This window comes from Amblyomma mixtum, chromosome 1 (assembly GCF_055824585.1).
Source record: "Amblyomma mixtum isolate Tamu chromosome 1, ASM5582458v1, whole genome shotgun sequence".
NCBI lineage: Eukaryota > Metazoa > Arthropoda > Arachnida > Ixodida > Ixodidae > Amblyomma > Amblyomma mixtum.
In genome coordinates this window covers 322,334,973-322,361,753 of record NC_143012.1, presented here as the reverse complement: position 1 = coordinate 322,361,753, position 26,781 = coordinate 322,334,973, and the positions used below count along the sequence as shown (strand labels likewise).

At 44.7% G+C, this 26,781-nt stretch overlaps 1 protein-coding gene across 1 annotated transcript in view; it reads right to left on the bottom strand.

Annotated features, from left to right (window-relative positions):
- LOC149372709 (cell adhesion molecule Dscam1-like) overlaps positions 1–26,781 on the bottom strand; it is an 87,465-nt gene that overhangs the window by 50,201 nt on the left and 10,483 nt on the right. Inside the window, exons 2-3 of the mRNA XM_089567261.1 lie at positions 12,186–12,364; positions 9,579–9,735 (exon numbers count right to left, since the gene is read on the bottom strand). Coding sequence (XP_089423387.1) covers positions 9,579–9,735; positions 12,186–12,364 — 336 coding nt within the window. The remainder of the gene's footprint in view (positions 1–9,578; positions 9,736–12,185; positions 12,365–26,781) is intronic.

Here is a 26,781-nt window from a genome sequence, read left to right as displayed (position 1 = left end):
GTCTCGAAGTCCGTCCACGCACAGTTGCGTTCTCCTTGAGTTTCTCGACGCTTTGGCAGACGAAAGTTTTTAGAGAGAAATAAACTCTAAGCTCCTTGGGGAACCGCTTTTGTGACCTCTTCGCGACTGAAGCAGGGAGGTGCTTGACTGCTTCTATTTTATTTGTTTTTGACTCTGGTCTTCAGCTTTGCTCGAATGCTTGTGTTTATTTCTTCGTCAGCTTTTATTACACCTGCATGTGACGATTCGGAGGGAAAACACTTGGCGCTTGATCTTCGCCTGTTTTGTTTCGGCAGCGCTCATTTATATTGATTTCTACCGCGTTCTCGAAGAAAATCAATACTGCCTTTCTGTTCAGTCCCCCCGGTGGGACGGCTCTAGAGGCCTGTAATAGTTTGTTGCGAATACCCTGAGAGGGCGAAATTATGGATATTAATAACGCACTTTCGTTCGAAAACAACACGTGAGTAATACATTTTCATTTTTTTGTGTTTTCTCTGAACACATCGCTCCGTAAAAAGAAAGGCGAATGCAGATTTGGTTGAAACGAAGTGAAACAAAAAGATCGGCTATGGGAACTTTTGCTGTGTGAAACTTTAGGTGCCTTATTATAAAAGTGCCCCATACCTTCTTGTCGCTGTTTTTGTTTTCTCTCACAGCATTATAAAGATAACAAAAGCGACGACGACGCCTTGAACGCTGATAGTTGTTTCATTTTTCGGAGCACTAGCTGTCTCCTGTGCGCGGATTTTCACTGTAATTTCATTCAGGTCGCATCTCCGCTCTCTAACACATAAAAAAAACTGAACTGCAATGATTTTTTTTCCCTTCATTTCAACGTCCTCCACGTACGCTCCCTAATAGTAAAATAACGGCTGTTCCAAACCAAACGAAGTTGTTTTTTTTTTTACTACAGATAGTGTATTTTTTTTCTGCGCTAATGTACTGCCTCGTCTGTACTTTGGACAGCAAAGATTTGACACGATAGATATAAAACAAAATTTTTTCATGAAAAATGCATTTACAACCGCCTCCCACTTTTTATGAAATAACTGCTTCTTCATTTTTTTTAAGATGAAATATCGTTCAGCGTTCATGGACGGTACTGACAAAAACGCCAGGAAAAAGGCGCTTTTTTGGCAAGTTTATGCCATAAAATTAATGATCAAGTATTAACTTACGTCCGAGGGCAACATCGTAAGTCATTACGCATGTCTCAGTAGAAGGTCGCTGATTAATTTCTGGCACGGGGTTTTTTTAGCGAGCCACGAAGTCTCAGTACCCCGACGTTTTTGCGATATTCTGCTACCGCTACTGGAAATATACGCGCGAAATCGTGCTCAACATTCGCACGCCATAGCCATGGTGCCGATGAGGCGGATACAGCTCTCCTTGCTGGTAAATTGCGGCGAATTAAAATTGAATTAGAACGCAGATTTGGGTCCATGCTTTTAGGATTACGTATACGAGCGTAAACGTTTCTTAGAATATGGATCTCGATCTGGATAGACGTGGACAGAATATGGAACAATTGTTTGAGACATCTAAACTAGATGCAGTATGAACAAGCTGGGATCTATCCAAAAGAAAGCGGTTAGATTTGTATATCGTTCATGTAGTTGGCGGACTTCCTCCAGTGCTCCAGCAAAAAAGTCAGGTATAGACTGTTTACAAAAAGCGGCACCAACGTGGCGGATTAACAGTACAGGCACTTGTTGTTCCACTATAAACTTGGCATGCGCAAACAATGCGCAAGCGCTCCCGCTGATGGGTCAGTTCGCGCGTCCTAAGCATATCAGAATACAATGTACGCTCGCTATATGAATCGATCAAAGACGCTTTGCAGAGCATGCGTTTGATCAGAGAAATAGTTTCTGAATTTTCTTACGGGTGAACTTCGACGCCCAAAGTACACCTCCGATATATGGTCTGTTGAAGTGCATAATACAGCTGCCGGCGACTGAATAAATTTACGAAAACGTTACTGAAATTTATTCCAAGTTCAGAGTGGTACATGCCGATGCCCTGGGAAGTGAAATATAATTTTTTTTCGGCACCGCTGTTTCATCCAAGCAAAATGTAAATATAAGTAGAATAGACTTTTGTTGGTCGCCTCTGAACTCGAGAACAGCTGCATGCATTTTTAAGGTGCAACCGTAAAAGAAAGATTCCTTCCAAGCGCGCTGTTACACACTAAAATTACGAAACTTTATTTTTTGTACTTAGCGAGCACATTCAACAAAGGGCTGCCTCCGCCCCCCCCCCCCCCCCCCCTTCCCCGCACACACACATTTTTATCGGGACGTAGGCTTGGCCGCAGGTGCAGTGCCTTTCAGGTCGTGACTTGGGCGCAGAGCCCAAAAGTTCTATTTTTGTTTAGTTCACCAAGCATCGCCTACCCCTGCCCTGCGAAGATACAGGAAAATAGAGGAAGGTAAAGTACGAAGCGATATTGAATTTAGACACCCTTATCGCATCTTGCTTTTTATTGTACACAATACATGAAGACGCGCTTGGCCCTCGAGGAGGGCTTTCCACTTTAGGTTTTGCCACAAGTGCCCCGCAAGTCCAAGAGACGTTTTGTCGGCCGCGGGATTTGTGCGCGGAAAAGAAGGAAACATTGCTAAAGGTTTCCAGCGTGGAAGTGGGAATTTCCTTTTCACTAAAATCGCGTATCCAGAAATGAGCAATAGAGTGAAAGGTGTTGCGGACGGCTGCGATGAACCGAGAAGTCGTACACTGCAAAGCGACTAAAAATTCATGGGTAGATGCAGTCTTCTCGGGCAAATGCAACCAAACTCCAAGACTGCCCATGCAAACAAAATTTCGAAATTTGCAGTTTCATATCTGGAAAAAGTATCGCCAGATTCGAAAACGCAGCATACCAAAGCGGCTTTTTTTATAGACTGTCCTTTCAGACATGTACATTACGCATCAAACAGCGAAGATCACTTCTCATATCAAGATACTCTTCCACAGCTGCTCTTAACCTTCATTCCATCTCTACATTGTAATTATTTATCAAAACTTGACACTTTTACACAATGCCTACACGCAGGTTATAGAAGCCTTGTAGTAGGACTTTAGTGCGTTGTTCTCATCTGTATTCTGCCCACACCGTGCCGTTAACACCCCACAATGTAACTCGGCACTACCTGCGTCGGGGCTAGTTTCGTATTCGTTTACTCCCTTCTCAGTTTTCATGTAATTTATTCCATACGTTCCTGTCGGTTTAAATATGATCCTGCATTCCAATTTATGTGCTTTCTCCGAGTATTTCACCTTTTATCTATATCAGCAGGAACCTTTCTTTTCTTTTTTTGCGCCCTGAAGCCATTGTTTTCACCAAGCAACACGAATTCAAGCAGTGCGTTATGGTCTCTGTAGCAACAGTGAACAGAAACTACTGAAAATGTTTTCAACTTCTTTTCGTGTGAGCCACAACATTCTGCTTCTCATGTATATCATACAATAAAGAAGAATATCTACTACAAGAAATAATCCCGTGTACTACGGCACTTTCATCCATTTTTATTTCCTACTCCTTCCTTCTATTCTTGTTTCTTGTATTCGTCTTGATTCGTTTCTTGGCATTCCTAAAAAAAATCTGCAACCACATTTCTGCGTTAATGCACACACGACGGTACAGAAAGATTGTTGCACAGTGTAGTCAAACAAGTGAATATTTTTCTCTAGCCCATACTTCGTTTTCATCGCATCTGCACTCACTAGCCGGCGAAAGGCTGCTTCTATCACGAAAAAGTACCGAGTCGTCCCGCGCACACAAAGACAGCCTCGGAGCCCTTTCAACAGCTCCCTAAAATGTCCATCGGCGAGGCGACGTTCCTTGCCAAACGTCGCCTCCTTTGCGCGCGACAAGTGGGCAGAGGAAATCGGTCACGGCACAAACGAGCTGCTTTCTCTGCGTCGCCTGCCGGTTTCACACGCACACTCACTCATTGCGTTCACCGCCGAGCACACCGCCACCCCGGCGCCTGCCCTGATGTTCACGGGGGTTGGCGAGACGGGCATCATTCTCGCGGTAAAGTGCAGTGGTGCCGAGGAGCGTGTCGCCTCGCTCTGATTACGGATATTAGCGGAGCGAGCGACCTGCGACAAATGCGGCCTCTTCCCGCTGTTGGAATAGCGTTTCCCGAGCGTACTGCCCCTTTCCTCTTCACTGGGGAGTTATTTAAGCTTTACCCGCTCGCGTATTTTTATTTCTTTGATGGGAAAGTGCAGCAGCTTTGTTGTCGCGCCGAAGATTGTCGGCGCAGGCTCGTCCGAGAAATAAACAGGCAAAGAACAGAGGCAAGGGGCATTAGCGCTTCGGATGCGGACCCGGGAGGACGCTTGACGAGCATTTGATGTTGATCTCTTCCTTTTCCGAGAAACCCATGTGTGGACTCGAGGGCGGCCTCTTCGTCTGCACCAGTGCGAACATATCCTGGGTGTGTTCAGTGGCCGTTGAGCTTACAGGGTTAACATTGTGTGGTGTAGCAAACTTATTAGAGAATAGCGGCCATTAGATAAAGAAACATCGCATTTTCTCTCGCTTTTTCCGGTTGGAATATTTCCTTATTGTTGTGAGAGCGACGACAAAAGCTCGTATATCTGATAGCTATCCATCAGTCTTCCGAATGAAATTTATTTCTACTACTTGTTAGGCAGCTTTTATACTGACCATTTCTGTAGCCTCCGGATTACAACTTCACTCTATGTATACCTGCGTCTCATATTCTCAGGGAGGATAGCTTTTTCGGGCTGTGGTTTCACAGAAGTTGTTTTTACGATATACTGATTCGTTTGTTGAAGCCTTATACATGTTGTACCCCACGATGTGGCGACTATGAGCTACTCACAATCCGAGCATGAAAAGAAATACGCTGTCAAAACGGTTATCCCAACCTTACGGATGGACATATATGGACGGCCGGGTGGATACCTAACATGCACTGCAGAGACAAGTCTTCGGGCTACTCGCTTCAGTGCATTTCAAACCACAAGCATTGCAAATACTAAATTTCTCGTTCTTCAGAGCTCATTTTCATCAAAATGGGCTTTTCACTTTGAATTTATAGAATTGTGTTCATGTAAATTGGCCCTTCAGCTCAGAATCCCTGGACAACTGACATCAAAGTTTTAATTGCTTTCTTTTAACTTTCGTACTTACGTGAGCAGCGTCTCTGTATTGCTCATTAGTTCCTAATTTCCTACGGCGCTTGCAAGCTGGAATCATGACAGAAAAGCATTTTTGCCTGCAGTAGTTAAAGAGAAGTCAAAACGGGAAATATTTCGCGCACAGGAATAGAAGCGCAAAAAACTGTCAGCACTGATCATTAACTATGTCAAACAGAAAGGAGAATTCCAGCGAGACATAAGGCAGAAAGAGAGGCACTATGATAAGGCATTTCAAAGTTCGAACCTCTAAAGAAGAGAGCGGAAAAGGGACGGAAAGCACTCTTCGGTAGGCCTGATCAGATTCCTTCTCAAATTGGACGGAATGCGACCCAAGTTCCTTTTTCTTTCCTGTATAGCCTTCGCATCCTTTTAAAGCGGAAGTATCGACCGGAAAAGAAGCGCTCTGCTCTTATTGCTCTCCGCACTTCCTTCACGACAGGTAGTGCAGCATAGGTAAGCTCAAAAATCTATGCAATCTGAACGACGTCTTGAATACGCCTACCCTTCCTGTGTCCTTGCATAGAACTGAGCCTGAATTCACGACCCTTATGCTGCATTTTTTGTCCCTGGAAGCTTTAAAACAGCTGCTACCAAAAGAAAATCAAATACTAAACCTCCAAATGCGTGATTGTTTTTTTTTATCTTCCATAAGAAAAGTTAGTTTTTGTGGCTTTTTCGCTTAGTACATTTTGAGGACGCCTTGTACTTCTCGTTTTCTCTTTTTGCTCGTGTAGGTATTCGGAGACCTGATTTGCCTCTTTTGACGACTGCGATCGATAAACCAAACCAATGCGCTAAGGCGCAGCTTGCGTAAATTTTGGCGTTCGTTGCGACTGAATATTTTATGGAAATTTGCTTTCCTTGACAAAATACCGGGCTGAAAACACGAAGCTTATCGTTCCTGTCAGTCTTGAAGAATTATTCGTGATGCTCTAAGGCGTCAAAACTTCGTTTGGCGTGAAGAAACATGCAAAGAGCTCTTAACATAAAATGCGCACCGGAAGACTTAACGCATCGGCACAAACAGCATATAGCACAAATGAAAATTCAAACATCTAAACGCAGAATGTAAGTTCACGAGATCTTAAATACTGCCAGAACGAGGCGTTGATAGTCAGACACTGAGCACAACTCTTGGAGCCCAGGTGGCGATGAAATAGATATCACGTCACGAGCTATACTAATTATTGAAACGTGCACTGCTTTAGTTTTCGTTTTTCATTACAGCTTCATTTAGTAGATAAGACAAGGCATTGGCATTACGTACGTAGAGGCATCCACACATTTGTTCACGGTCGGATACAGCTTATACGGTGAAGCTCTGCTTACATTCATGACAACCACATGGAATCCCTTTGCTACAAGAAGATAGTTCATTGTTAAAGCTTTTCTTATAACCTAAACCAGAAGCTAATTTCCAAATGAAATCATAAGCGCAAGATTTTTGTCTCTGGCTTCTTTATTACAGCCACGCATTAAAAAGCTCTCTTTTGTCACAGTTGTGATTGGTCAGCGAAGTAATGCAGAACCTTGTGGGCCGTGGTCCATAGTTGCCAGCTGTTTTTTTTTTTTTAGGTTTTATCCTACTAGACACCTTTGCAACTTGGGCTTTGCCATATTATTCGCTAAACTGATGTGTGCACCTGCAGCTACCGTGCTTCCACTTTGCCTGCACCTGGCGCATATCTGCTGCATGCCTGGTGCATGCCTAGCACACGCCTGGTGCACGCCTGGTGCACGCCCGGTGCGCGCCTGGTGCACGCCTGTTGCCGGTCAAGCAATAATGGGACGCCCAGGGAGCACTTGCTGCGCCCATTGCTCACAGCAGTTCATGGAGCAATATGGCGGCGGCCAGCCTTTATAACCTACAAATGGAGATGGCCTTTTCCGTAAGAATTCACTGCATTATTAATAGACTGCGAAAGGAATTGGAAGAAAGCTACAAAAGGAAACGGATGAGACAAGTTCGCGGCTGAAGACTTCGTCGCGGAGGTAACCTCTACAAGAAGCCATACAAAGCGCCGCGAAAGAGACGCAGTCTCTCCTGTTGTTACTCGGCAGACGGTGGAGTATCAGGGCGTAGCAGCCAGTGCGATCGCGACCGTCTGCCCAGTCGGTATAGTGGAAGTATTATTCTACAATAACGTTGCGCATAGTCATCGACAAGAAACCCTGTACTCGCAAATATTAGAGGTCTCAATACTGCTGGCCACTTGTCCTATTGTTAGTTGAAGTTGAAGTTGAAGTTTATTTCCTTTGTTACGAAGGAGGAGCCGGGACTAAAAGCTGTGGTGACAGCTTGACAAAGGGTCCCGGCTCCTACAGATACCACCGAAATAAGTAGTTGAAATAGACATTCGAAGGAATGAAAATAACAAAACACTATATATATATATATATATATATACACACACACACACACTACTCTGTACGAAAATGTACTGCAAAGCATACGCCGCAAGTTTCGATGCCAGAAAGTGAAAACGCTGAGCCCTAGATGTAATAAAAAAACAAAAACGGTGTGTGGTAGTAGCGATTTTAACGCCCAAGCTGAGATGACTGAAAAAAAAAAAGAATAAGCACGACCACTTTGAACGCCGTGCCTGTGCGGCCGATCTGTAATGTGTACGGCGCATTACGTTTCCTGTTGACAAACTTAGTAAGACAATACATTGTTTTTCAATCAAGCACAAAGCTAAGCTCACTCTATATTCTCTAATAATTATTGAATTTGATTTAGTATACCTTATTGTACATTATCTTAGCGCATTTACATTAATTGGATGCCTGAGGTTTTTGTATTATCACCCGCTCACCAAGGGATCGGTACATCAAATTGCTCAGATTTATTTGTTTTGAAAATTGTGCGACAGAGGAAACCAAAATACTTTCGCAAAGCCTTACAGTAAAGCTCTAACAGACGGAATTTAATGGAAAACGAAGAAAAAGTTATCACTCAAAAAAAGATAAACAATTGATGGGTCATGCGGTCTCTTATGTACACACATAAAAAACGAGGCAATTACGTTCGTTCGTTAGGACCCTCAAAAGCGCTTAACTCGGAAGCTTCTCATTGGCGAAACGCCGATGGCCCCTTCAGCGTCGTCTCGACTCATTTAATTTAACAGCCGCGCCAATTCCTTGGGCAGGTTACGGGCGTAAGGGGAAGGGCGTCATTAAGCCGCTGAACTCGTTAGCGCGGCGAAACGTTCATTCGCTTTTTTCTTTTGCATATTTTTGTGAGTTGGAAAAAAACGGTTCCTTTAGGACTGAACCCTCTGGATCCTCAGAATAAGACGAAGACCGGACTTCAGCTTGTCATGTTGCTCGAAGTCCTCTAGAAATTTGGTGACTTTCCGCCACGACATTTCCTTTGCGTGCCGCAGGTGCAACGGCAGCTATTGGTTTGTTTTTATCTATCCTTGCCAAAGCGACAATTGGGTCAAGCCTTTAGTGTCTGTTGTTAAACGAGCCGGTCATAATGAGGCCTACGGTTATTTACCCCTGCAGGGCGCGCCTATCAGCAAGCTCCTGGCGTCATGCGGCAAGAAACGTGTGACCGAGCAAGTGCAGCTGACACATGAGCTAGCATTCTATCATTCGCGTCTACAGCAAACATACCATCTGAGCTTTGTGCTCTTATTCTGCCAGCGAAAAGTCTTCCGGGTCGACACATCACTTGTCCATAAATGAAATTTCGTCGAGAACTTCAGCGCCACGGCCCAGATATGCACTGTTCTCGTTGGGCAGCAGGTGAAATCGGGAGTTCTGGGTTGATAAATGCTCCGCTTATCCCGATGAAAGTCCCTCACACAAGAATCGTAAAATTTCTAGATAAGTTTTTTTTTTTATCCTCATGCAAAGCGAAGCGCTAATCTCGGAATCCGCGAGTTTCTTTCGGCCACCCAATGGTAAACACCTTAAAATTCAAACGCAGAGACAGTACTGCACACTACAGAGAAAGGAGAATGCGTGGAATCTTGAAGTAATGATTCTTTAAAAAACTCTGGTAGCAAATTCGAGAGAGATTTTCGGTGAACTCGCGATCTTTCCGGGCAAAAGTGCACAAACCTCTCCTCCAGGCAAGGGTACTAGGTCCTGCCAGGTCCTAGACACAAGCAGGGACCTAGTGCATCAATGGAATCAACGATAGCTAGGGGTGTGTTGTAGGCTTATCTGGAACGGAAAGCCTGAAGCTTTCACCACAGTTACCTGTATGAAAAAAAAATGAGGCAAAGCAAACGTTCACACACATTTCTTGAGTCTCACACTTCTCTTGAGCAGTCTTGAGAGCCTCGTTCAAATAAGTACTCATACAAGAATGTGCTGAGCTCGAGTCTTGTTCCACTGACATTCGCGTCGCCTTGCTCGATTCCACCAAAAGCAACAATACTCACCGCCTTGGACGTGCGCTAAGCGGCTCTTGACGAGACCGTGTTGATTGGACGCCACGCATCGGTAGGTGGCCGAGTGCACCTCTGGCCGGAAATGGGAAGATCCGAAGGGTCGGAACACAAGCGAGCCATTCATAGACAGCTCCGTTAGTCCGAGGACCTGCAACCGCATACCAGAAGCGTTCAATGGCAAGGCAGGGGCTCCAGCCAGCAAGTTAATTTCTCAACTGGGGGATCAGTTGTGGCTCATGCAATCAATACATAACAACGCATCGATATATAACGTAGCAAGAACGCCCCTTAGGCAAGTGACCTATTATGAGGATTGTAGCAAACCATGTGTTTGTGACACAGGTTAATGCTCGCGTCCTGTCAACCCACGACTATGAAAATGGGAATTCTCGCAGCGGAACGTGCGCGACGTCTACGTGCTTGATGGGTTTGGTTTTTCAGCTGCAGATTCAGAAGAAATTTCTTGCGACTAACCAAACAGTCAAAGTTGACACGCAACGCCAATAAATGCATTGTTATTTCTATACTAACTAACCGCAGTTTAGACCAACGGCCCGGCTGTCCAAATTTCTTACCTCTTTATAGTCATATGTTTCATTTGAAAAAAAAAACAGAATGACAATACGCATCTGCATTCTTTTCCTAGTTTCGAGCTATGTAAACCTCTGCAGAATTACGAATAAATTAGAGCAAATCCATTAGTATCTAAAACACTGTGCGGCTGTTTCTCGTGAACATAGTAAGCAAAGGCAGAGAACTGGTGTTGTTGAAGCGCTGTTAAATTTACACAGCTTGCAGAAACTATGGTGTCGAAACAAGAAAGATAAAGAGGGCACGAATTATCTCTTCGTTCCCGTAATGAAGTGTGATTCCAATTGTCCTTTTGGCTCTTAGATTCCCGATGAAAACTTTTCCTCTGAAGCTGCAGCCTCACTATACTCTCATTACTGTATTCGTTGAGCTGCGGCCAGCCCTGCCACTTCACAATAACGGCCAGAAGATGTGGGCTCTCCGAGTAACTGCCGACGTACACTCGTGGACGAAAGTTCGCAGCATGCAGGTTCGCAGAAAAATATTTCTATTTCTGCTGCATCAGGTAAAGCTGGTGAATGAAAAGCCTAGAAATATAAGGGCATATGCGCGCTCCATCTTCGGGAACGGATATTAAGGCAAAAGCCTTTAATGCCTTACACTGTCGTGACCAAGTTGTGCTAGCAAGTGTGTCCGCGTTTCGGCGTCACTACTTAAAAAAACCTGAGTCGAAGCTGGAAATTGAACCAGGACCTTTGGCATTTGAAGTGGAGACGCTACCACTCCGCCACGAAGGCTCACGGTTTGAGCATGAATAAAGACGCATCTAGTGTATGCATGGGTTTCATAAATAAAATAAAAGTAAGAAAAGAAACAAAACTAAAACAGAAATAAAATTAAAAGCGTGAAAAAAAATAAAAATAATAAACAAACTAGCAGTGTGCCAGGAGCCGGCTTTCGCCTTGCAGCACTTTAGAGAGTACAAGTGCCCTCTGAATTTTTATCTGACCTGCTAACGAGGCAACGCAGAAATAAATTATTTTTCATAAATTCGCATTCTGTAAGCTTGTGTCCGTGAGTGTACATGACAGACCTAACGACATCCGAAGCATCTCTGTCAACTATCAGTTCTCCGCCCTCGCGAGCGGCGCGGCAAGCAGGGCTGCCGTTGTTGGCTACTTTGCGCCAAATTGGCTACTTTTCGACCCCGTCTGGCGATGAAAATTTCACGCTGGCTCCTTGGCTACTTTCTGGCTACTTTGAACTTCTATTTTGGCGCATTTACTAGCCATTTTTTTTTGCAATTGCATATACAATAGCAAGCAAGAACAGAAAATAACAATTATTTCCAAGCTTTGCTGTCCTCATTGCTGTCCTGGTCGCCTTGATGCGCGCGCGTCCTCGACGCATATATTCCTCCAACGAACTGGAGTCTCAAATACGCCAGCAGCAGAGAATTAGCGGTGCCCTTGATCGCGCATCATGTTTGACTTTCTGGCACGTAGCGGCATCGTACAAGGACACTTGCGGCGAATGCCCTTTTCAACACCTGGCGCAAGGAGCACTGAACATTTTGACCCTTCCAATTTCTAATGCTGATTCAGAGCGCGTGTTCTCTTGCGTTAACTTGACGAAAACAGAGATCCGTAACAAAATGAAGCTGAACTTGCTTATGGCGATTCTGCGAATCAAATTTGGGCTACGACTCCAAGAAAAATATCATCGTTTAACGTTCCTGCTGAGTTGTTGAATAGAATGTGCCAAAATTAAACTACGCGGACTGAACTTTTATTTATTTGCAACGTACCTGATACTTGAAGGCCAAGCAAGAGGCCCAAAATTTCGTGCTCTTTATTTACTCTTTGTTTTTGTGTTGATTCAAAATGATATTATTTATTGTTCATTAATAAAAGTTGCTTATAATAATGGTTCTTTTCTACTTGGCTACAAATTTGGCGCCAAGATCAGGTGGCGTAGTTACTTTTGGCTACTTTTAGCTTCAGTTCTGGCTCTTTTTGAAAAATTCCCAATGGCAACCCTGGCGGCAAGGATCCGCGGTGTTCTCACCGGGTGAACTGGTCTTCCGTCAGCCGTCTCCCACGTGATGCTGGGCGCCGGCTGTCCCTCCGCAGCGCAAGGGAGCGCGGCGCCCTTTTCGCTCGAGAAGCGCACAACGTTGGGAGGCTCAAGCAGCAGCCGGGGACCGTCGCCATCGACCCTCCGGTGAATAGCACCCGGCGCGCAGCCTGCGTGGAAAGGGGGATCGATCGCTGGACTGTCGATGGCTCCGTAAATCAATCAATAACGGTTACAGCTCTTAATTCACTATGACAACCTCTGAACCACCATAAATATGCAGCGCGCTCCCTGAATAGTACAAAATATAATAATCAGTAGTAAATAACTTCAAAGCAATACGCAGAGATCGCATTACCAATGTCTTGCCTGACCTCTTCATAGTAGCTGATTTTCTGCAGTCTAATCCTGCGCTTCCGTGCCTTTCCGAGCTGCTCAAACAAACGTTAGCCAGTGGTTACCAGCAGCTTTGAGCAGTTTTTGTGTTATCTCGAGAAACTACCATCAGTGCATGTGTTATGCAGGTGGACTCGCGTAGCTCGCGTTGTCGGCATACTCAGAAGGTTAAAGTGCATGGTACCTATAAGGACAAAACTTGTTATTTACCATGCCCTCTTTGACTCTCATGTTAAATATTGTCATTTGGTATGGGGTACAACGACGCAAACTACTATTCAGAAGGTTTTAACATTACAAAAAATGCAGTCAGAGCAACTGCAGGTGCTACATACTTATCACCTACGAGTACTCTATTTGCAAAATACCGCATTATGGATGCAAGGTTTATTCATCAGTACCGTGTAATTCAGCAGTACAAATCTCAGGTACATAGTGACACCACATTTTTTGCTGACCTTGCGAAACTACGGGAAAATACCGCTGTTAACAACACAAGACACTACGAATATTGGTATGTACCTTGTCCACGCACAAATTACGGTTTTCAAACTCTCCGTTATGTGTAACCGTCCTTCCTTAATAGAGACACTTTCACTAATCTATCCATTCTTTCCGTTTCATATAACGCTGTCAGAAATATGTTCTTACAAAAGAATGAATAATATCCAACTGTAAAATAAACAAAGTATCCATGTGCTGTGATTAAACTATTATTTGCGTGTGTGTAGCAGTACAGAGACTATTCTGGTGATCTGTTATCAAGATGTTGTACATATTTGTTATTCCATGCATTCTCTTGTTATTGTTTTACTGCTGTCTGGCTTCGCCGTGCCAAACCGCAACGGTAGATGGGAGCTTTGTCAAGCCGCGTGGGCAACTTTTTTTCCTTTCTCCTCAGCCATTGTACACGACTTAAATAAATGAACTGAACTGAACTGACTTGAGAGTGGTTGCTATTAAGACAAGGAAGGAGGGCATTAGTACCAATCACTACGGTTGGTTCAGCCCGGAGGTTGGTGTGTGGCGGGTTTCTTTTGATCTTATAACACAGCAATTGTCATGTTCCTTTCCGTGACTCACTCTTCGGTGTTCGAACTTCCTTTCAAGCTCCTTATCGTTGCCCTCATTGTTGCATATATCCCCATAGACATATATAGACTAGGGGGAAAATCGTATTTATTCTCCGCTTTAGCACGATATGTGTCGCTTTATAGTCTATTACCTCCAACAGCCCCTCGGAAGGAAGCCATCAATCTCACAAACGCACGTATACGCAGCAAACCCCTTTCGCCAGAAGCGGCTCGCTTTGATCGGCTGCAGAAACAACGACAGGGCAGCGCTCGGGCAAAGGCGTCGCGCCGAACAAGCCCTTTTCTTGGTAAGCCGTTTACCGACCGTAGGCGAGCAAAGGCCTCATTAGGTGCGATGATTCGCGTTTGTAACGGGCCGGAAAAGCCCTGCGGTGTACAGAAAGCCGGCCTGGCGCTTCTTGCTTCGACCAAGTAAAACATATGCGAGCCTTTTTCCGTCTGCCGCTTGATTGCGCGGAGTCTGAACACCGGCTTCGTGGGGGTTGGAGAGGCCATGGTTTGCTTCGCCTGGATGCAGGCAACGTGCACTCGTGATGAACACCGCTTCCATCCGAGTAACTTCTGTACTAACGCAGTAATAAAAACGATGATGTTAGAGTAAACACGAATGCAAGATAAATTTGTCTCGATCGATCTGGCTGCATTTCCCAGTGCTCCTAAATCATCAAACCACACAAGCTGGTAAGCTGCGGTGTGGCCACGTCGCCCCATCGGTTCACTTCTTTTGGGTGCTGCGCAAATGTAATAAACGAATTACTATTACTGCGTAGATGAATGGACGCTGCGCAGCTTCAGGAATTGTTAACGCGAGAGTGAAGACAAATACAAGTTGGCCTGCATCGATAGGGTACCGCATTCTAAACAAAAAGAAACAACTCTCACCGAAAACGAACCTTTTACTAGTTAGTAAAGACCGGTGTTGCCTTCACCAGCTGATTTCGCAACTAAAATGCATGCGTCGAGACGAAGTTTGGGGGCAAATTCCAGAGGCTTCGCTACTGTTACTGAGAACAATATTTTAATGGTTTGGCCTCAGCGTCCTATTAAGGCCATGACATCCTAAGAAGCAGTGGTGCGGTGGAGACTATTTCCGTTATTCATTCGACTCTGTTCGATTCCCATTTCTGCCATACTGGTGCTAACTCAGGACGACTTATTTATTGTAGAAATTGAGCGAAGGCATGCTCTTTATGATTGGTAATTTAAGCGGACTTCTAAATTGTCATCAGCGCCTAGGAGAAATCATTACGAGTGAGAATATAGAAGTTGCTGTGGAGGTCGCCGTGGTAATCAGCACATTGTCAGGGTAAAATGGTAAAGTATTTTGTGCTAATAGCCTAGAATCTTAAAGACAGGAGGACCTCTTTGAAATGATAATTCCTTGTTTCGCAGCTTCACGAGCAAAATATGTTACTGTAGTAGGCACTTAAAGAAGCCGTCACCGTCTCGTACTACGCATCTCTCACAGGTATTTGAGCAAGTATAGTAACAGGAGCAGCAAGGTTAAAACAGGCCGCTTGCAATGAATGACAACTGGCGAAGAGAAAGTTGAGGACCATAGGTGCTTTGACGCTCTGTGACCTCGTATTTACCTCCATGAGAAGGTTGAAGCCACTAAAGTTTCTGAACACAAAATACGTATCCCTTGGTAGGGCACATGGCGCTGTGTTTCTGTGAAAGGCGAACCTCAAGTGTTTGTTTTCCTTTGTCATTGCATGTCGATCCTTTCGAAATGGCGTACCCTACGCATCGCCCCCGGGTTGCTTATGCCTCAGTGATGGTGAACCTTTTACCGCCGCTTGCTGTTGCATCTCCATGTCGTTTCTCCACCTTGTGGTTTGAAAGATTCCGAGTTGGGTTTATCCAATTCTTAGATTGATGCTTGGTAGGCATCAATAGCCCGAAAGAACTTTCGCAACAATCGCACGATTACACTGTTTGGCCCCTGCCACATTAAAACAGATAAAAGAGACAAGCCTGGAGATTAATCAAACATCTCGTTACCTGCAGCGATGTCGGGTTTCACTGAACAAAATGAGTGAAAGTATTACCACGATAAATGTAAAAAATAAGCAGAATTACATCAACCAACGCCTTGAGCTGCTATTTATAAAGAAATCCATACAACCTTAGCCCACCGAATTGTAGCATGAAGGGCACACTCCCTGCCTCAACTTTCCATTGGGCTCAATAAGCTGGGAAATGTACGCAAAATGAAAGGTTGTGTTTTCGAACGAAACACCAAGTTTCCTGGCCCACTTTAGTATTTACTATAAGCACGCGTACTCGGTACAAATAGAAAGAGATTTATAAGTCTGGCTTTGATCATTCCACGAGAAGTGAAATGTTTGTTTTTTCTTTTCTTTACCAGTTTCCTTCCCTATTTTTTTGAACGTGCGAAGCCGCAACGGCGCGACATGGCGTTGCTTCTAGGGTTAGCACTGAAGCGCCGCGCGTAATTCAAATCCTTACATCGTGCAAGTCGTGCTGCATAGTGACGATACTCATGAACTCTGTTTCACACTGCGTGATTTTTAGAAAAAGGTATCAAATTTCAAGCATTTTGCTACTGAAAAGAGCGAAAGGAACTTCTCTGCGATTGGCTTTCAACAACTTGGTAGCGGTATCGCGCAGTCATTGCACTTCAGAACATGAAACGTCGCGAACTTAGGTGCCGACATAGGTGTTAAACCGCGAATAAACGCTGGTGGCAGCTTTTTTGTAGAATTTTGCTGCAGATAGTGCCTTGCAGACTGCTTCCAGCGTTATAAATTCTATTCGAGCCGTGCAAAAGCTACACTGAAAATAATGCGTAATGGGCAACGACCACGCGTATCGTGCTCCTCGATAGCCGCACTTTAAGCTTTGTGACGACACCGGGTTTCTTTACTTTTCTTTCCATCTTTCTCTCTCCATTCCCTGCACGTGAAATATCTTTTAAGCGATGCATTTATGCTTGCAGTATAGGTAAAGGGAACATCACGGCGGTGATTCTTGGAACGCAGTTAGAGTTTTATCATTTCGGTCTACGTGTGACATATAAGACCCCTTTTTTCATGCGATGTCGGGTGTAGAAGGCGATGGGCACCTTCATAACAGTATTCTTCCCCTAATCATTTGCGAAGAAGCTAGAAACAGGAAAAGAGAAGAGGTGAGCGTATCACCACAAGAGAAAATGTTTGGGTCCTACCTGTCTTCTCTTTATGTTTTCCTCGTTTTTAAGTCCCTATGCCTGTCACTGCTTTTCTTTATGTCCCAAACCAATGTATAAAGCAACAAATAAAATAAAACTCGATATTGTCAAACTGCCAAAAAAATACGGGAGATTTAGCATTTCTAAGCATGAAATATTGAGCGAAAGCAGGTTTTTGCAGGTGGACATCCACGCCACGTACATTAAAGCGAGATTGAGGTGTCCACTGACCCATAGAGCCAGTTGCGTGCCTTTACTTTCGTCACAATCAACGGACTCTACTACATTGTCAACGCCAACGCCTATGAACTAGCCCACTTGTTTATTTTTGGCTTGGTTTTCGAGGGAAAGAAATTGCGCAGTAACTATCACGTCTTGGTAGACATCCGAACCGCGCCATAAAAAAACGGATAAAGGAGGGGGTGGAAGAAGAAAGGAAGAAAGAGGAGACTGAAAAAGGAACTTTCTGAGGAAAGAAATGGCGCAGTATCTGTCTCACATCTCGGTGGACACATGAACCACGCCTTAAGGGTAGGGATAAAGGAGGCAATCAGAGAAGATATGTGACGTGGCTGCCACACCACCACCACTTCTCCACTTGGAGGTCAAACTGCGGCGCCGATGACCTTGGCTTAACTAGGCCAGTAAAGCTTTCGTTTTAAAAACATTTTTACAGACACTGAAGCTATGTACAACTACCAAGCACTTTTTTGACCTATATCTCTTTTCACATTCTGGTCTCAGAGCGTGCTTACATTTGATTTGAACAGCTTGTGGTGCTCGTTGAATCAATTACCCCAACAAGTATTTGCATTGAAAGGTACTGAATAGTTCCCTGAAAAGCTTTACCTTATGTGCAAGCGCACGTTATAATCCAAAGTCATCGGTCTTAATACCGCATTTTTTCATATTAGTAGACATTTTTCCTGAAAGGTACAGCCTTTGTCAAAAGTTTGGAGCCCAGGGTGCTTCCTTCGAAACCACACTCTTTGGTTCATAAAATCTCCTTAAGGTACGATTTCTGCTCCTGGTTCCACCAATGGTAGGACTTCCACGAATGATACAGGAGTCCCACCAAAAGGCTTAGAAGCAAACCCCCTGGGCTCTAAACATTCGACAAAGCCTTTACCTACCACGGTGCCATTCATTTCCGCTACAGAGAAGCTGATATGAATGAAAAAGACAGAACCAAAGAGAAACTACTTCCACACAACCGGAAGTAGCACAACCGAGGAGTAACGAGCAAAAAAGGTAGTCGTGAATGAAATGGTGGCCATTAAAATTTCGCGAGAAAGACGGCATGCGGGAGGAAAATGACTCGAGTATAATTTGTTCCCGGTGCATTGCTCAGCCTTACGTGGCACTCTATAATGAAGCCTACTGGAAACGTCACACAAGAAAAAAAAAAGAGAGCAAGAGGGCTCTGCCTGGTGTGGCGCTGAGGTAGATTGATAGCACAATCAGCGGAAGTACGTCAGGCGAGAAACGAATCCATTCCTGAATGGGAAAAACAGTTGGGCAAGCTTTTTTCTCGTTTTCATTTTTTATTTTTTCACGAGAACCTTCCCATTTTCGAGGAATTCGCTACGCCTGCGATACTCTCTGGTTGCTTTCGTTTCAATTCTCGTGGGGGAAAAGCAGATATTTCTATGCCCTGGCATAAGAGTTCATGCGGTCAGCGGTGCACTCTTTTATATAGTTGTTTCCTTCTTAGAAAATAAACATTTCCCATTAAAATTACTACGGTATGTTCATTCTTACAAAACAAAGTGTTTCAACTGAGCGCTACAGCAACTTCATCAGGCTCACATGCGATTTGCGAGAAACGCGAAAATTATGTCCTACGGAAAGTTAAGTCGTTTACACTAGGCGACAACGTACGGAACGTGCTGATAGAAAGCATTTATCTCGGCAAGGTAGCCTATAGCAGTGACGACAGCTGCACATGATACGAAAGAAACGATAACAAAGCTCAAAGCCGAACTTGAGGTGGAGTGAGACTTTGTTTTGTAAAAAAAAAAAAAAAAATCGATTTTAAAGTTTGCCGATCATCTTATAGAGAATTCTTTTATCTTTCAAAAAATACAGATATATTATATTTTGTATTCGTGGTCTCAAAAATGCTTTTCGTTCTCTTTCATCGTCTCGTCGACCAGAAAAGTGGCCGTTTTCATAGTCGTTAATGCGTTTTTCTCAAAATATATTTGGAGGTCTGTGTGCACTTTACTCGAGAACTATAAGACATAAACGAACAAATTTTGACATGTGTAAATCAATTCCTTTTTCATAACTGGTACCAGAATCAGCAGCGTAAGTTTATTTCTTTTTTTCTGAATAAAAAAAATTCATGGGTGGCAATTTTACTGCGTTGCGCAATGAAAAAAACGGAAATCTTGTTTTTGTTACAAAAGCATAATTTTGGTACCAGCTGTGTAAAGAATAATTTGCTACTTTTGCAAAAAAAAAATTCATTGCTCTGCAGATATCAGATCATAAAAGGAGAGGTACATTAGTAGAAAAATATTTTTTTTAATTAAATAGGCTCTACAAAATCTAAGTATTAATTCGAGCTTTAATACAAGCTACGTTTATCTTTAAGATTCCTTGCAAATCTTATAGTCATAGTTCTTATTACAAATGCTGCGCAGGCAACTTTTGAAAACCATTTCCAAAGTCTCACCACGTCCTGAATGCATTTGGCAAGCTCTCTTGAACCATCTTAGCAATATCGCTCAAAAGCAAGATTCATCGCGGTGTACTGGCCACAAAGCCTAAACAACTTGGATGATAATGAAAAGGCTTGAAATAATATTGAGGACAGCGCAGCAAGCCATTAAGAGGAAAATAATCAGCGCAAAGTAAACACTCAGCACAGATTTAATGATAAACTCAAGTTAATGACACCCTAGCGAAAATCAAAGGGCGGAGAAATGAGCTTTGGCGAGACTTGTAACACGAGTGACAGGCAGCCGATGTTTTTTAAGGTTTCAAAAGTGTGGATTTCAAAAGAACAGGAACGCACCCGGGGGCGGCAAACAGTGACGCGGGAAAAATTTGCTGGACCAGAAAATTTGCTAGGATAAATTGGCCCCGGCTTATGCGGAACAGGGCTAGAGGAGACCACGTGTAGAGGACTTCGTCTTCCAGCAGACGTCACCCGGTTGATCTGGTTGATGATGGCGATGATGACTACGGTAAGTTGACAGAATTAGCTGAAACTGACTTGGCCCGGCATATTTTTTTAGGGTGGTAACCGTAACGTAGGGACGTTCTCCCACAAGTTTTTCAGTGCACATGTTTTGGTTATGCAGCCACAGGCTTACATCTTAATTTTACAAAAAATGCAAGCCGCTCCGTGGAACACCAAAGCTTGCGAAACGCTTCCAGGAGCTTACGCACCTGCAAGCTCCGAAAATCGGGCTCTGAGTGCGAGAAAGCAGCAAAATACCACCATTTCCATCTTAAATCAAAGTAGAGTGGCTCACACATGATATGTAGATATCGCGCCTTTTGATTCCACAAATAACTGGTTGTTATTTCTTCGACGTCCCTTTCCACGAGTATCGTATCTTTATATGCGCAAAAACCTCTTGTCCGATGCGGTCAAAATACGATTGGAAAGGAAACGCCAAATCGAGGCTCTTCTTATGGTTTCACCAATGGGCGCCTTCTTCAATATACTATTCACTTAACGAATCGCTCACCTCCACCTCCTGTTCGCTGCCCACGCGTCGACACAACTGCGACGTAAGAAAAATCCTACCCAATGCTCATAGAATTCTGTGCTCGCACCGAACAAAATTATGTCCTTTGTATTTTGTAATCCTTTCCTGGCCCTTCTTTTTTTTTTCGCAAGCACCGATAAATTTGCTATGCAAAGCAGCATATAAAATTGAGTCGTCATGCGGCGCTCTTTTTCCTAGAAACTCATCGTTCTTGTGACCATCGATCGACGAAGCAACGTTCCTGATCTCAATTTTGGGCGCCGTTTCTCGGGCTACGGTATGACAGATATGCAACCGAAAAGTTTAGCCGTTCGAGCATTTTCTGTTGATTTATTTTTTACTTCATCCTTTATGCCCTCCCGCTTTTTCTCCCAAACCTTCCTCAATATCCCTAGCAACCCACAAGCAATATCAGCTTCGGCGCCAAAGCTGTTCCTGTCGGCATTCGGATGCAAGTGGCGTGCTGTCGACTTCCCACGAGAAGAAAAAATTGAAGAATGGTGGGACGCCTCAGGCATGCTAAATACTTTGGAAGTGAATGAATGTTTTTTCTCTTTCCATTAAACTTTTGTTTTTACCTAAAGCGACACTTCAGAAACACAAATGCTTGCAAAGCAGCCTGCCTCAACGGTTTTTCTCACTGAAGCGGTGTCAACACGTGTCGGCTTCCTTCTCGCTATTCGACGTGTGTGCGCCCACCAATGCTGGATCCCGGCAAAAACACCCGAACTTGGGGACCTTGCCCCCGGCTGCAGCAAGGTGCTTTGTGCAAGGTACGAACTGTTTAATCCTAGAAAGAAGACCCTTTGAATACAGTCGTTTGTGTGTTATATATATATATATATATATATATATATATATATATATATATATATATATATATATATATATATATATATATATATATATATATATATATATATATATATATATATATATCCGTCGACAATCTGTAAGCATATTCCGGTAGTTTCGGCGCGAACCTTAGTGCGCAGAACTATGTTGTTAGTTGGGGTGCGCAGCACAAGCTGGCCAGTCCCCAACTATGCCAGTGGGTTCCCAAGCCAGCCAGGATTGTCATAGCGGCCCGAGGCTTCACCTGCTATCCTGTTCGCGCTCGTTTAAATGTTACTTGCTGGTCGACAGCACTCAGACGTTGCACATGGGAGCATGCTTCCATGCTCACGACGGTGCGATGCTTCTGCAGGAGGGCAGCGTTTGCACATAGGCTGCTGGTACGTCCGGACTAGTAAATTGCGTCAGAGATTAGCCAGATGTTCACCTGGATGTGGATAGCGTCTTAACCTTGTGGGGACGCTTTCGTCCCCTGCGTTCGCTTTCCCTCAACGCGCTAGTTCCCTGTGGTTAGCTCCCCCGCAAAGCACTCCTCTCGGTTCGGTGACTTTGAACTAACAGAGGAGGGCGCTCGCGTCGCAGCGACACCAGCGCCACGGATGGCGTTTTGCTGCGCGCGCGCGGGGGAAAATCTGCTCTCTTCTCCCTGGGACCGGGAAGCGTGTTGGACGTTCACGCGCAAAGCTCCGCTCTCCGCCGCGGGCGTCCTCGTGTGGAAACATATTCACCTCAGCTCGTCCCGTCCGGCCTCGGAGATATTCCCTCTGCCCTACCGTGGGCGAACATTCGCTCGTAACCGTGCTGGTGAGTCGGACGTCCTCGATTCCTCAGTGTATTTTGTTGCTAGCTGGCGTTATTGTTGTTATAGCAATAAATGCCTTGTTTGTGTCAGCCAGTGTGTCGTTCCTTTGTTCCCGCAGAGCAAGGCCCGCCGTGGTCGCCGTGCGCTCGGTAGCGTACGCGACCACGGGGTGGGGTCCGCGCGGCTTTGAACTGTGTCAGCCGTGCTTAAACGGGGAGAACGGATTTATCTCCCCAGTTTCAACCCCACAACCTTCACTGGGAAACATTCTTCGCAGGCGCACAACAGTCCCCTGGATGGAGTAGAAAATGCCATCTGTGTCCACATATTGTCGGGCGGAACCCTTTTCAATTTCTGCGGTAATGAGATTAAACTGCGTTTCATTCTATGTTAACATCAAATTCCTAAGCGGGGCCTCAACCAGGTTTCAGCCAAGCTCTCTCGTATCTCGTTCAGAGAAGGTCCATTATCTATCATGGAGGGATGGAAAGATAAAAAGAAACAACTGGTTTTACATACAATCGGGTTATCGACCTCCTAATCCCTCACCAATGCTCTACTTGCAAAGTCATCAGCTCAATTTTCTTTTTCTAACAGTGATGCTCCAGCTGAAGGATATTTGCGATCAAAGTGGCTTTAAATCGGACTGATTTCCATTGATAATGCATTCTCTTTTTTTGGCCTTTTTTTAGTAGTGTTAGTTGTGTTCCCTTTTAAGTTGCTGCTGCCGAGCCACTAGATGGCTCCTTGGTAAATACTCTCTGTATAAAGCTCGTTCCTGCATATAAACGCGTGTAATAAATGTCATATTAGCCACACTGCAGTAACTGATACTGCTTGTGCAGAGTTAGAGTTTGTTGCAGCACAGCCAAGGTAGTTACCACATACAAGCTGACTAGTTAGAGATTCAATATAGAATACATTTTAGAAAACCGTGCAAGAAAATAAGCTCAATGGCTTAGAAGGAACCCACGGCGCATACGCGTGGACTTCAACTGCACGTCCATGGCTTTTCATCTGTTTCGTTCACGTCTATCTACATGTATCTCAGCCTTCTTACTAAAATGACTTTCGTAACTATCAAAATATGGCAAGGAAAGAAGCAGGCTGGATGCAGGTGAGTTCAAAGTGAATTAGCATATCTAACCTGATGCTCCCTGTGATTTCCAGCCGTTTCAGGCTAACTTCCTTAAGCTTAACTCCTTGCGTTGTGGAAACGAGACAAGTGAAATATTTTTTTTCCTGTAAAGCAATGCATATGGACTTCTTTTTTCTTCCGGTTACACTGAAAATCTCCAGCGCTGGCTATGCAATAACATCCGTGCTTACATTCTTGCCATTCGTTATGCTGAGCCCCGAACCATTATTAAGTAATGAGCTAACGAGATTTTAACCAGCGCTCGGTGCTTTCAACTTTTTTTTAACATGTTGAGATTTAAAGCATGTCCTCTTTTGTTGTTACTTTTTGTTCGTTGAATCTCGCAGTTGGGGGGGGGGGGGGGGGGGGTGTAGTTAGAGAGTTCACGTGAATCTTTCAGCAATAACGAGCCCTAATCTCTGGCGCTTGTCGGTAGACGTGGGATGTCGCAACGCCCTCTGTAGAAGCTTCAAATCACGTTGATGTAAATAACAAAAAAATAAGTTTGGACGCAAAAGCTTTAATGAGTGCAGATCCCTCAACAGTGGGAGCAAGAAGCCCCTCTTAAAATCCGCCGTAGCGAACTGTGAAGGGATGAAATGCTGCACAGCAAGAAATCCAATCATCTGCACAGCGATAGTCTTCCACACATAACGCGTAAACTGCCAAAACATTTTTTTAGACACTGAGCTACCGAGCAGCTTTGAACACTTTAACGCAGTGTCCAACGAGCTTTGACGACGCCGTGCATCCTGTAGGCTCCTTTGAGAGAGTGCCGAGATGGCCGCTGAGCACTTTGGAAAAACAGGAAAAAATGTAATCCTTACCGTAGTTCCTACTTATGTAAGAGGCCTCACAAATCTGTGTCGAGAGCAACGATGCACAAGTCGGCCAGGAGGTAGAAAGAACGGTAGATGGCAAGAGAAAAGCATTCAGAAAAACCGAGAAAAATGTGGCGCTATGAAAGCACGGCTCCCTGCTGTTGGCCTGATTTCACCGTCAGGTTGGCGACGACCTCTGCCTGTCAAGATCGGTGACAGCAAGTCGTGCTTGCCTTTGCTGAATTCTATCGGACCATAAGAAAGGCGGGACGGAAAGTAGGGGACATTGACTTGGGGTCGTACTGTGTAGCGATTCTTCTCATCATTTTCTTTTCCCTCTTTGGGGCTGGTCATCCGCGTTTTTGATGCCACAGCCAGTGATCCGCGTTGCTTGCCACCTTGCAAGTCTGCCGTCACCGGCAGCGGGAATAGCGGGAAAAAAGAGGCGGGGGGGGGGGGGGGGGGGAATCCGGAAAAGCACCATTACAAAATACCCCCCGCCCCGCTTTCTCTCATCTTTTTCATACGTATCCTGTGCTTTTTTAGCTCCTGCTAGGATGCGACTTCGTTTATGAAAGACTTAGGAGTGCAGAAATACGATCATGGACTCAGTGAGGGAACGGAACGAGCGATGTACAGGGTCCGTCAAAAGTTCTCAGGCCACATGGTCCGCTTTTCATCGGTATATCCTGGCACTTAAGATTCCGATAGAGCTATCGAGGTTCTCAGATGGTAGAACGATCCTTCTTCTATTCTGTACAGATATTTTGAGCTTCGAGGGTATCTCAACAGCCCGACTATGCTGCTCAAAAGCAAACCCTGTGGCCTTGGAACTTTTGACGGACCCTGTACTATCAACAATCTTTATTGGACGGAGAGCGTTTATATACCTATACCAGCTCCTTTACCTATGCACCAAGGTGCGGCCCACAACAACACCTTCTGCGAAACATACAACACCTTCTGCGAAATAGAATAAGCTGTCCTTCAGTCATAAATATTTTTGGAACTATCTCATTATCGGGTACAAATATTCAATACGTTTTTTCACTAAGCATTCTGAAGCTGATGTTTTTTGAAAATGTTCATCATTCGTATGAAAATGTTCAACAATCCGCTCCATCTCGAGCAGAAAAAGGTCCGGTGATGCGGCTATATGTATATCAACTAAGAACCTACACTAAAGAACAGAGCCCAATGGGGTGTTTACAAGCACAGGCTTTTCGCACGACATCCGAAAGACCAAGCATTTTTAAGAGATGGAAAACTTCATCCTTTTTACTGTGCTCGACACAGGAGTGGCCATTACACGAACTTTGACTTCCAGTCCTGCTAATATCCTTTGTACATTTTCTGCGCCTCTCAATCTAACACTCCTTAAGCAGATAATATTTTGCAGCTGCTGACGCGTCGCTGTAGCAAAACCCAGTATCGGACGACTCAAGGGGATAAGCAGGAATTTGAAACAGCGAACTGGCTGTTAGAATGGCCACTGCAAATAAAGTTAGACCATGAAAAGAATAGCATTCGCAGGAACCAATCAGCTATATCCGCACTCACTGTAAAGTGCGTCTGTTGTTTCAATTTGACGAAAGAGTACAGAAAACAGTGATGGCTAATTAACTGCATAGCCGAGCGCACGCCAGGCACGTAGTTCGAACGCCTACATAGGTTCAAGCTGCGCTGATCGAAGATGCACCGGCAGGCAGGGATGAAGAAGAAAGTGCGGCCGCTGCGGCTGCACTCCCTATAAACCGCGGCTGCACGTCAGCACTGGGCCACGTGCCGGTTGCTGCGAGCGACGAAAGACGCAAACGAGGAAAGCAGGCGGCGAGGATCATTAGGGGATTCATTAGCGGGGCGCTGCTTCGTGCACTGCGGAGTCCCACCTGACCAATTAGCCAGCCACTTGCGCCTGAGCTCACTCCGGCCCGGCCGGATTCGTTCCCTTCTGGTTAACCTCCGCAAAGTTCCGCTCACTTATATACGTCCCCCTGCGCCGCACAGAAGTGGCGCTTGAATGCTCTTCGGTGTGCCTCGTTGCACTGGGCCTGGCACTCGGAAAGCACTGCGCCTACTTCCCTTATAGCTAACTTCAGCGGAGCGCTTATGTCCCCACCAGAGGTTGTTCAGTGATTTCGAATTTGGGCGGCGCGGCGAATGTTTTGGGTAGGAGAGGTGTAATTAGGGAGTTCATGCTGAAGATGTGCAGGGTGTTTCAAGAGCTGACCATAAAAAAGCACTCCAGTTGAACGAGTGACAGTCCAGGTTAGGAGAGTCTATAATCGCAGGCGCCTGCACTGTTCTCTGAGTTTCTCACACAGTGGTCGCCTAGATATTAGGTTTGCGATTCAAGGAGAAGAAGGCATGCTCCAAGGTTCGTTTAGGTAATACAAAAAAAGAAATACATTACTACTCAATAAACTAAATTGTCACACTAAGATATAAAAATATGCGCTTGATGCTTCACAAAGAACGCAACTAACGGCGGTTATGCGATGCAACTAAGCCCATGCGACACGAAACAGGAAAAAGGGTGATAATTTGCACACATGGAAGATGA